Below are 12,385 nucleotides of genomic sequence, written 5' to 3' on the forward strand. Positions count from 1 at the left end.
CACACAGGCTCATCCTGCAAGTGCCCCCATGCATGACGTGGCTCTGGGGATGGATACGAAGATGTTTGAAGGGCCGCGTGAAGCTGTGACTTACAGCAGCACGCCTTCACCAAGAATTCGGGCCGAACCGCTAAAGGCAACACCCAGGTGCAAGGAGTGAGCCAAGGGGAGGGGGGTGAGCTGAGGGGAGCCAAAAGCTGGGCAGCACAGGGGGTGGTTCTTTTGATGCTGAAATTACCACCCCCATCACCCACAGTCACTGGGATTTTATCTCAGCGAGGCTGCTGGAATCACTTGGGATCCCATGGGGACTTCTCATTTTCTGGAGGCTCTGGAAGAGCCAAAGGCAGGAGGCACGGCTGGATCGCGGTGCCCTGGGGGGCAGCAGGAGGAGATCAGAGGCAGGAGCACTGCCGTGCGGCTCTCCTGCAAGCACAGCCACAGGCAACCTTGGTTCATCTGGTGCAGTTCAGCGCCTTGCAACATGCTGTGCCTGTACCGGGGTGGCACAAGGGCTTGTGTGGCCAAGCAAGGAATCGGATCAGTCAGCTGAACCTGATGGAAATAACACTGGGGGGAAACTACAAGCATTTTTTGCTGGCATTAAGTCCCTGGTTCAGTTTAGCATGTGGCACACACACATGTGCCTGCAGAGCACGGAGACCAGGAGAACAGCCAGCAGTTAAGGCTGCTGGTAGTTTCAGCCGCGCTGCTATCCAGGATCTAATAATTACCCCGGGATTATGTTTCCTAAATAGTAAATAACGTTTTGCTGTTATTCATGTTCTGGTATCTCTGGAAGATCACAGTGGCCAAATGTTAGCACATGGCAGAACTTGTTGCATCAGGCAAATAACGCATGTACAAAATACACACCTTACGCACATCCAAATGTTCATCCTCCCTAGGTAAGTAGGAAAACTGTGTGTGGAATGGTTTTCTGCCAGGCAAGTGAGCGAAATTGGCCTGATGTGCTCAGCTGAGCAGCAGGCCAGTGCAAGTTATGGCCTGGAAAACTTAGCATCCCACTCAATGTCAGCATGCTGTTGCAGCTGCTAAACCATCATGCTGTAGACTAACCAGATGAGAAAACCCTCACCAAGCAGAGAGCCATCCAAATCTTCCTGAGTATTGAAATTCCTGCCGATTTCAGGAGAGACGGAAAGGGACAAATGCTCTTTCTGAGGTGCCCTGAGCGAGCTACTGCCCCATCCCTGTTAGCACCACCAGTGTGGGATGCCCTGAGTCACACCCTGTGGCTCAGCTCCCCGTCCCCATCTCTTCCCGCCCCTGCTGAGCTGCAGCCCAGTCTGCAGCCCCCAGTGAACAGATTCAGCTATTCAGTCATCATGTTAGATAGAACACGACTAGGATTAGTTTCTTCATACAGTGAGAGACCAGCTGAGCCAGCCTGTTTGCACCTTACGAATCAATTACATAACTAGACTTTTTTCAATATTAAACAAAATGTAACTGACATATTTGCTTTCCTAATTCTGAAATTTTTCATGTACTTAAGTAATTTCATTTTATTTCACTTATGTAAATGTCTACATTTTTTTCAAGTGAAAATTAGGTTTTAGAAATGTTCACAGTCTTGACAAACTTTGAATTCTCACTGTGGAGAACAGTAAAAATTAATTACTTTGGGAAAAAAAGGCACAATTTTTAGCTCCATGTTAACTGAGCTCAACTATATTATTTTTGTCTTGGATGAAGCAGCACCTCTTATTTTTTAATAGTTAATTTTGAATTACACTAACAGAAAAGCACTTGTAAGATTCTGATTAAGCATAGTGATTTTTTTTTTTTTTTTTTTTACTAACCTGTAAAATAATTAGTCTGTGAATCTTCAGCATAGGATATATATGATTGCTTAATACTGTTAACACAGGAGGATACCCACAATTATTGGACTGAGAGTCTACATACAAATGAACAGTTTCTTCATCCCCTCTTTTTTGGTCCATTTCTATAAGCTGACAGAGAAAGTAAGGCATTTATTTAAAAATTTGCATTTTAGCAAGCAATAGTAAATGAAAAATAATTAGGAATGAAATTATTAAGGATGGATGACTAATTGTTGGGCAGCAATTCATAGAATGGGGGGAAGAGTCATAAATCCGTCAAACACTTTCCGCAACTGCATTTATTGTATGTCATAACCAGAAAATAATGTGCGATAGCTATTCAGCATGAAGAAAATACATTCACAGAAACTGCAGCTTCAGGCACTTCCAAGCTTTTCTATATAGCAACCACCCAGAAACTCAATTACCTGAGCAAGGGAAAAAAGCAGGCTTTCAGGACAAAGGGATGGCATGGCATGGAGAGGGTAACCTCTATTAAAGTGGCATAGTTTGTCATATCTGACAACCCACTGAAGAAAGTTATCACTAGTTAAGGGCCTGACCCTGCATTCCTTAAGTAGACAAAAATCCCTTTGAAGTCAGTGCAGCATCCTGCTCAGATAACTATATCAGGATTTGGCAATTAATGAAAACTTTTAATTTCTTAAGCAGCTTATAGAAGGCTTTCCCTGAAAACAAACAAACAAACAACCCTGTTACTTGTTACTCCCAGCAACTCCTAGGCAACGCAGGTTTGTTTCCAACAGCTCTTATAGCACAGTAGCTGTTTCTTACTAACTAGGAATTACCAAAAGTCAGAACCACATTGTTTTCTATTTGCATTGATCTGCCTTAAGTGTTCTTCTCTAGCTGATGTCTAGTTGAAGGTTTTGACAGCTTTGCATTCAAAAGGTCAGTAACCAGTCCTCAGGGCAATTTGATTTAAACCTTTAGCATTTTACTTACTCCCAAGCAGCAGTGCATAGTAAGACATGCGTATTTGCAGCCTCTAAAAGGTCATACTTTGCAGCCCTTGAAAAAAAAAAAAATCTGAGTAAGAAATATTTCAACTTGTAGAAAATATCAGAAAAGCTATCAGACAATTACAAAAACATTTTCCGTTAAACCTCCACTCAAAAGGGCTTAAGAAACACAAATTGTGATGCACGTTTTAGTCTGTGGTATATTTCAGCTGAAAGTTTTACACTATCACATTTAGGAAGGCTGCCTTATCTGTCTTTCCTCAAGAGGCATGCTCACTTAATGTTTGTTCAGGTTTTCCAAGGCACTTTGCTTCCCCCCTCCCCCCGAAATCCCAAGCCTCTCTCTGGGACGAAAACCTGAAACCTACAATGCAGAATTTGTTTGAAGTCTCATTAAGCAAGAAACCTCAAATTAAGGACAGCTCAGCAAAACAAAACATTTTTCTACAGAGTCACGTGGATGTAAAACAAGTATTACATAGAAGTTCTCCCTCATTATCCCCTTTGTGAGCTGTTTGTATTCTGATTAGTGTGCTAATGATATATGTTTCACACAGAAAAAGCAATTAAGTCTCTACTTCAAAGCAAAATGACTTAGTATAAGAGTACCAAAGCTTGTGCTTGCTTCTCATGCTGATTTTGTGATGACATAGAGCAACGCAGCAGCTAGTTAAATGCTTAATTCTCATTGATAAGAATGGAAGATAGTAGGTATTGGTTGCCCTTTAAATGTACAGACATTTCAATAAGGTGCTTCTGTGGCACCAGAGGTATGGTTTTGTTGTTGTTAGTGGTGGTCTAACTGCAGATAAATACATGAGCTCCTCTCAGTTCACATCCTAAGAACTGCATGTTGATTCCTTTAAAGAAATGGTTCATTAAAAAAGGAGATGTTAAAATAAACTGCACCCAAAAAGCAGAATCTCATACAAAGGAAATCATTTGATAAGATCCTATGTGAAGAATCCAAGCACCACAACAAACTAATTAACAAGAAACAGAAAGGAAAACACAAATAGACAGTATGAAGAATGACAGACAAAAAAAAAAAAAACAACAAAACAAAACAAAAAAAAACACTAGTCTACTGCTTTAACAATCTACACTATTTTTGACCACACAAGAAATGAAGAAATGTGTGGTCAAATGTAAAACACAATAAAATGAAATGAAAACATTATTTAAAAACACACATCTTCAGTTTTAAATATTTCATATGTGTTTTAGTATGTTCTCATTCTAATGATGTAATTTCCACTCTGGGGACTTGATAAAAGTATCATGTATTTACTAAGTAACGTTTAAGCTACACTGGAGAGAAAAGAAAAAAAAAAAAAAAAAAAAAAGAACAAAAGAAAAAAGGAAATCTGTGCTGATCCAGGTCACGTTTCATGCTGAAGGTATGCCAGAGACTTCTGTGGATTTCCATGAGACACAAACAGATTTTGGTAAAGACAGTCAATTAGTGAAACAGCACCACAACTGTGGTATGGATTTACAGAGTAAATCAAACCCCCAAGCAGCTGGTAGTTTGCAAAGTAAGTTTATGTATGAAACAATGAAGTTAGAGAGGAGAAAAACAGGGTAAAGAAGGAAAATCATTTGCCTACATTCGATGCATGATATACTTAACCATGTCTCTAGTTAAAAATAAAAAGTTTATACATTAGATACGACTCGTTAATACTATTCAAACATTTTAAGTCACGTCTCCTTCAAGTAGCACACGTGAAGCCTCAGTTGCACTTCAAATAAATTGTTTTAGCCTCCTAAGAACCCACAGTTCTGCCTCACGATGCAGTAAGAATGCTGAGGTTACGGATGATCACACCACTTGATAAAAAATGAAAGATCTGAGATAATAAAAACCTAGCATAAAAAGAGATGAGTTTTGAAAGAGAAAAAATAAATACAAAAAAAAAATCCCTCCCCAAATACTAAGTTACTGTTGGATATTTCTTATTCACACTTAAAGCCTCATTTCTGTAACACCACAACACAGAACATTTACACATATATAACAATCCTTAGAGTAAATGAGAAATTTAGAGAAAGACAATTCTAGAGAAAGACCAAAATACCAAAAGTCAATACAAATCAAATTACTGATATAGATTGAAAATCTAAGAAAACCTCACTCACAGTAGTGAGTAAAAACCTTGCCTATGTAGAGCTTTGAATTAAAACCAGTTTATACCACAAGCCCTGTGCATTTCTTAGTTGAGCTTATTTTGTACTTTATTTTATTTTAAGCTAAATAATTTAGTTGTTTGCATTACATTTATTTATTCAGGCTTAACACTAAACAAAGTTAATACAGATACACCAGTTGCTATATAACTATAGTAACTAACAAACAAATTTCACCAGTCATCCTGGTTAAACACTGAAACAAATGGTTCAACTGAGCCAGAAAAGTTAAGCTCCTGAAAAATTTGTAAGAGGTTTTATACTGTGCTTGGAACAGCTAACCACATCTTGTAAGAAGATTGCTGTATAAATCACTTTCCCGTTCCACTTCAGGTAACAGGAATCAGATTTTCTCTTCCTATTGATGGGATATCAAAACCAGGATAAAAATAATAATAACGGGATAGGAATTATTAAAAATATCGTGTGTGCATCCTTCCCAGCCCAGCACTCCCTCAGGCGCGGCGGCAGGCGCCATCTTGCGGCCTGGCGCCCAGCGCTGCCGGGCCTCCATTTGGCGGCGAGCGGCCGCCCCGGGCCGTGGGCAGCAGGAGCTGGGGGGAGGCGGCCGAGCTCAGGCTCTGCGTGTTGCTAAAAACCAGTCAAACAGACGAGGTAACGACTGCTGAGGAAGGAAGGCATCAGCCAGGGGGCTCAGCATCATTCCGCAAGGAAAAGCTCAAGATTCTTGGCCATGTTTTTCAGATTCTATTAAAATCGGTTTGAATCTGTAATTCTCTGCAGAAGCCGCTATCAATGACAGTGAACACTACTGCTTACAGCTTGCACCCTTGGCGAAGCCCAGAAAAAAATATCAAAAGCACCTACTGATTTTCAGGGCACTGTTTAAAATTAAGTAAGAGAAACCATTCCTTTCACAGCCATCCTATCCCTTGCTTTCTGCTCCATCCTCTGCATCTTGCTCAAGTCTTCCATTAAAAGATCTTTACAAGTTTATGCTTCTTCATCAAATCCGCACTTTGTAAATATCAACACTCTATACTTTTATCAATGGATTGGTATATTTAGCTCAAACCTACCTGGGAAATGTTTTCTGGCTATCATCTGGCACTGTTGGGCGTTAGAAGTAATGGAATTGTGAACAAAGGTGGTGAACGTACAAGGAAGCAGTTTAGGTGTAATCTGTAATGCTCTGGTAAGGGGGCTGCAGCTGGCACACAGACCCATACCTGGAAGAGTTTCTGGTGACAAAATTTCCTAAGTGTTCACAGTGGTATCTTTAGAGTCACCCTCCAAAAATCCGAGTGCATGTTTCAGGGAACGTGGATGTGTCAAAATACAAGTACAAAGGGACACGCAGCAGATCCAGCACAGTATTGCCCTGGTTGGTCAATCCAGCACCTTTTTTTTTTTTTTTTCTGCCAACCCTCCAGAAACCTCCAAGATTCCTCGCATCCCCATGTGGTAGCCTTCTGGCAGGGGTTAAAGAACCTAGTCTCCTGTAAAAGTCACGGTTTGCAATCTTAGGACTCCATGAGATGCTTCAAGACAACAGTACCCAATTCCTTATGACAATTGGGTGACCTAGACCAACTCTTCACCAGGATATTATTACCCATAGGGATGTCTTTTCAGATCCAGAACACAAGACTCTGTAGCAGCAGCCTCTTGTCCTTTCTGAAGATCTCCATGCATCCAAGCACCCACAACCATATGAGCTGTCACATTGTTCCTCGTTTTTATCTTGTGCCTGCATTCCCCCGGTCTCCCCCTGCCTACCTGCACTTGTGTTCAGGCACCAGAGTTGGGTTGCTTTCAGGCTGTGGCGTCCTCCAGAAGGGCTGTGTCCCACCACCCTGCTTCAGTACTTAGCATCGTTGATCCTGTTCTCACACTTAACCGGCTGTTATTACCATCCCTCAACAAACCTACTTTAAAGCCTGCAGCAGGGGACTCTTCACCTTCTGTTACCCACCACTTATCAGTGTGAACACTTGGTTCAGGCCCAGCTGGCTACAAACCCTCCCCTAACATGTTCCTTTCTTAGTCTGTAACAGCACCAAAACAATTCTGACAATTCATACCTTAGGGTGGAGAAAAAGCCTTTCTTCTGCTGCCAGAAATCACATGCTTCCAGCTTTGCCCATCTTGGGAATCTCCATCCAGTACCTGCCCACCTATGACTTCCAGCTGCCCCTTCTTACTCTCACTGCATGGTTTGCTCATCTGCCTCCACAAGGTCTTTGTGAAGACCTTGGTGACGTCCTGCTGTTCATCCTCCCTGATGCTGTGAAGTCTGCTTACTTCTCCTATAGCTCTTCTATTGGGCAGCTCAGCACCTTGCCCACAGCACAGCTCCTGTGGGTAAGGCCAGCGAGTCCTCAGCTCCCAGAAGAGGCACCAGGCACTCCATGGCAGCAGCATCCTGCCCCAGGAGCCCCCTCCCTCTGGCACACCAGGGTGCTTTCCATGGCTGGCACTGGAGACCATGTCCTGTGGCACATCCCCAACACTACTGGGCAGTCCGTGCTGTTTAGGACCAGAGTTTTGGGCCCTTTTCTTTGCCCTGCTGCACTCACCACTGATGTCTGTCAGCTGTGTGCTTGTGACCAGCTGAGAAGGGTGTTCCCACAGCAGGTGAACAGGGCCAGACAATCAGCTGGAGTTTCTGTGGGGAATCCACCTTTGCCTTTCTGCTGTGTAGTGTTTCTAGGCTGACAATACAATGAAGGCTTGCAGTTAGCTACAGTTTTTATAAAAATATTTCTTTAATTTTTCAAAGATTCCATGTCCAGGAGCAGAATGCAAGGAAACACTGTTTCTGCACCTCAACAGCTACATAAATGCAGTACTTTATTATGGTGGAACTACTGCCTGTAATGTACTTATCAGTACTAAAAAAAAAATAATAATAAATCAATCAATTCCTTTTAGTTCAAGACTAGTGACTTGCACTTCAAATAACCAAGCCACAACTTATTAGAATAAACTTTTATTTACTGCTCTCAGGATCCTTATTTTATACTTTAAAGTATGCAACAAATACTGCTACATTCAAATCTATACAGATTTACTGATATATCATTCATGTTTTTACAAAACTGCATATAGATTTGGGAAATCTGTATAAGTTACCTCTATTTACATGTAGTATTCTCAGCTGTAACAACCTAGTCAAAGAATAAAACCAAGTGGGATTTTAAATATCCCGTAAGACCCATTATGTTTGTTACATAATTTACATACTTTTAATAGAGATGTGCTACACGTCCTTCTTGCATATTTGTAAAGACTGTGACTAAACAGAAATTTGCTGGCCAAAGCTAGGTACTGTCATATCCTCAGATCATATTGGTAACAAAATGTTCAAAGTAGAGCAAGACAGGTATATAATTTTTTTCTTTTAGAACCAAGTTGGCAATTCGTTTTAACCAGCACTTGCTCAAAAAAGAAAGTTAAAATTAATACAAAAAAAGTCCACATTTACAAAAGAAATCAAACTGATATTTATATGACAAATTGATCTACAATAAATTGCACATTGTTGGTTATGACTTTGGTTATACTGTATTAACAAGTTTGGTTTCTAGACTAACAGTGGAGAAAAAATATAAAAACGCAGCTATAGAAACTAGCATAACCTGTAAACATATTACAGAACCAAATTCTGCCCCTGGTTACATGTGCATAACCGCTGTACAGTTCTGAGAAGTTTGCACATATCAGACTGCTGAACTTGGCCCAGAAAACCCTGTAAACATGTTCTTTATTGTTATGTAGTGCAATACTGCAAGAATGGATAATAAAGGCCTCTAACTACCAGTAACTAATACTCTGTGATACTCATAAAAATTTTGCTTTAAGATTAATTTGTTGCAAAAAGGCTGAATTGAAAACATTATCCATCATTGAACTACAAATTTATCCAAAAAAAGTGATGAACACTCAATAAACCAATGACAGTATACAAATTCAGACAAAAAAAGGATATAATTTCTCATTACAAATCAGACTTATGCTGCTTGTGTCTTATAAAAAGTCCTGATTTTGTTACAGTTCTAACAAAAGCAAGATAGAAACAAATTTTTTTTAAAATGTGTAAGCAAGTCAGTGTTCTGCAAACTGATAGCTGATGATGCAAATAAATGCTTTACAATGTTTTACCTAATATGCTGAATTATAAGGTGCTTTGGACAGATCTGTAGCAAACAGCCTGAAGCAGCACAGATGATGATATTGCATTACACAAAGTGTGTGTGTATTTTTAACTGATTAATAATTTCAGTTGTTTCTCTTAAAGCAGCAATTCAAATTTACAACCTCTGCAAAGATTTCTTCACAGTTTTACTTCAGTAGTTTACTGCAGGACAGTCTGTCAAATACTGTAAGAGGCAACTGCTTAAAAACATTTTAGTTTTTGACTTACTTGGTACTGGCCCATCCAATGTATGTACTGTAGTTATCAGCAAAGTACACAAAATTGTGGAAATGGCAATATGCATTTTCAAAAGTTAGTGTTTTTTTAATACTTATTTTACAAGTGATATTATGAAGATTTAATATCCACGTGGCTAAATACAACGGTAGTCCCTGGAAAATTCAAATCTGTTTGTAAACCCTTAAAATGAAGTTGCAGCACTGGACCAATACGATTTTTGTCTGTGGCTTAATCAACCCCATCAAAACCCTGAGTATTTTCAATCGCTAGAAGAAGTTTATCCCATAAATCTTCAAAGGAGTCATAAGGAGGCAAATCCAAGCGATTAAAGCTGAAAAACAGAAGAAAACTCTTTAAGTATTTTTACTGCTGACTTACAGACATAGTTTACCTAAATTAAATACTCACCAGGTATGAGCTCTTGGCAGTTTTTCTGGGGTACCCCACTGTTCAACTGTAAACAGTTGTGGTCCATTTGAACCTGCAGGGAAGAGTACTTCAATTCTCACCTGATTATAAGATTCTTTCCTTAATCATTAGAAATTCAAATTATGAAATATATTGTTATTTTGTCATCCAATTCTGACTTTAGTACAGGAACTACCTGTGTGAATCAAATGCAGTGTATACAATGGTTATCAATCCCAATTTACTGATACTTATAATTATTTCTTGCTACATCTTAATTTCAAGAGACTTTGACACTTTTAACTCCAAAGTCTAAGAGCTAAAAGTATATGTATGTAAAGTATAAAGTATACTATAAAGTATAAAGTATACTATAAAGTGTCTAGCATTGAAAATTTTACACAGAAGAGAGTTCTATAAACACATTTTTATAAATATATATTTTTTCATGTAAAAATTTAGACATGTTTATCATAAAGTGCCGAGCTTTAAAACCTGGCAGAAATTATTTGGTATCTACCTTTACCTAGGCAACAGCAGAGCCAACTGAGAACTTTCTGAAATGCAGAGACCGTACATGTGACTCCAGAGATGTAGATAGGCACCTGAGCTAGCAGCTGTAGCTTCTGCTACACCTGTGTCTTCAGCAAGTGTCTTACAGCATGTCATAACTGAAAGTTTCTTCAATCTATCAACTAGCCCCAAGTGGATACAAGGGTATTTTGTAACCACTTCCTTAAGATGTTGAGAGCATTTGTGTGTCTGAAAAAAGACCATGTAATATCAAATCACTGCTTTGTCAGAGAACAGGAGATGATCTCTGACGCTGGGTACTATTCTACAAGGAGACCACGAATACAAATAGGAAGCTCCCAAGAAAGGAGCCCTCTGCCTCTAAAATGGAAGATGTGAAACGTTTCAGATGAGTAGTAGTAATGACAGCTGATGTATATGGCTAAAGGTACTCTACACAACACCTACAAAGTATTTCAGGTTTAGAATTCAGATTGTTACCTTTCTTTTTTTCATGACTCCTCCAAAATGCTTTTTTTTTTTTTTAACTATAGAAGTTACAATTAGCAGTTCAAAAAGATTTCATTTGTGGTTTTATGAAGAAATGAAAAAAAGAAGTGTATACATAATACACTTCAATACAATATACAATAAGATGTGTATTCATAATAAAATGAAATGATAATGCTAATAACAAATATACACAGTATACCATTAATAAATAAGATTACTGCACACAAAGTTGCAGAAGTAGATTTGGAAGATATTAGCCAACACATATCAAAAAAAATAATAAACGACAGACAATACATCCCCAAAGTGGAAATAAAACAAGAGGAGGGGAAAATCCTCCCACTACTATTAGCATACACAAAAAGGCAGGAAATAGCAACCAGTGCACAGAAACTACGCTACATACAAGTTTAGTGAAATAATTTGACAGACACTGAGCACTTCATCCTAAAATATCAAGTGGGATGGATAGATGAGTAGTTGTGGGAATATTTCCAGCTCCATGGTTGTTCAGCACAAAGGGCTGGTTAGAGAAGGCAATGAGAAAGCATGCCCAGAAGAAGGATGAAGTGGAGAAGCAGCTCTATATACCTGGCAATGCATTCTACTATGCGAGATGAAGATGAAACTCCCTTTTAACAGCTACGTGGAAGTAAGCCTGTATTTTAGCTGTCCAACTCATAAACTGAAGGCTGACAAGGCAGAACAGGGGCAAAGACAAGAAATACAAACAAGAAAGCCCCATCTGTTTTGTTCCCTAGATCTCGAATTTCGGTCGATGAGCAGTTTTTCTGAGCAGAAATCCCTCGCTTGGCCACCAGAGGGAGATGTGCCGCTAGGAAGCAAGCCCCACGGAACAGCCCAGACGTGGGGAGCAGGAAAAAAAGTGGCAGCCCGGCAGCAGCAAAAAGCCACGTACCAACACGGAGCGCTGAAGAACCACCTACAGTTCTTCAAATACAAGCAGGTACTGGAAATGTGATTGTGCTCAATACTGGGGTTTAGTGAGGCTGGCATGCTGACCACAGTAAAGCAGAAATAACTGTAAAAGAAAGAAACAAAAAGCACTGTGCAAGACAACTGCTCATCGAATTTTTCATCAGGAGTGAACAGAACTAGAGAAATGCCAGAAAACTGCCTAAGGATATTGCAATCCCTGGGCAGCAGGGAGCTAAGAGCTTCAACAGTTTCTTTCCATACATCTTTCCTTAATTCTACCTCTGGCAGTATTTTTAGATGAATAAAAAAAAATCCCAGAGGCAGAATTTTGATCAAGTTCCTTTGTGATAAACATGTACTGCAGCTCCAGCAGTACCATAGATCAGGTGCAACAGCAGACACATGGCTCAAGTCCACTGCAGACACTGTCCTTCTCATCGGAACTCACAAGTCATTCACTGATGGAATGGAAAAAAAAGTAAACCAAGTATTTAAGACTGAAATGATGACAGGGTCAAATAGGAAAGGTGAAATAACAGCTGGTATTTGTTCATAATTCTGCTGTTTCATAAACAAATCACTGTCTTGTT

At 39.6% G+C, this 12,385-nt stretch overlaps 1 protein-coding gene across 2 annotated transcripts in view; it reads right to left on the reverse strand.

Annotated features, from left to right (window-relative positions):
- Positions 1 to 7,974: 7,974 nt before the first annotated feature.
- The window catches only part of NEDD4 (NEDD4 E3 ubiquitin protein ligase), a 61,763-nt gene continuing 57,352 nt past the window's right edge, over positions 7,975 to 12,385 (reverse strand). For both annotated transcript variants that reach the window (XM_032194911.1, XM_032194910.1), the window contains 2 exons: positions 9,831 to 9,903; positions 7,975 to 9,753 (listed from right to left, as the gene is read on the reverse strand). In XM_032194911.1, coding sequence (XP_032050802.1) covers positions 9,651 to 9,753; positions 9,831 to 9,903 — 176 coding nt within the window. In that variant the 3' untranslated portion in view covers positions 7,975 to 9,650. The remainder of the gene's footprint in view (positions 9,754 to 9,830; positions 9,904 to 12,385) is intronic.

This window comes from Aythya fuligula, chromosome 11 (assembly GCF_009819795.1).
Source record: "Aythya fuligula isolate bAytFul2 chromosome 11, bAytFul2.pri, whole genome shotgun sequence".
Lineage (NCBI taxonomy): Eukaryota > Metazoa > Chordata > Aves > Anseriformes > Anatidae > Aythya > Aythya fuligula.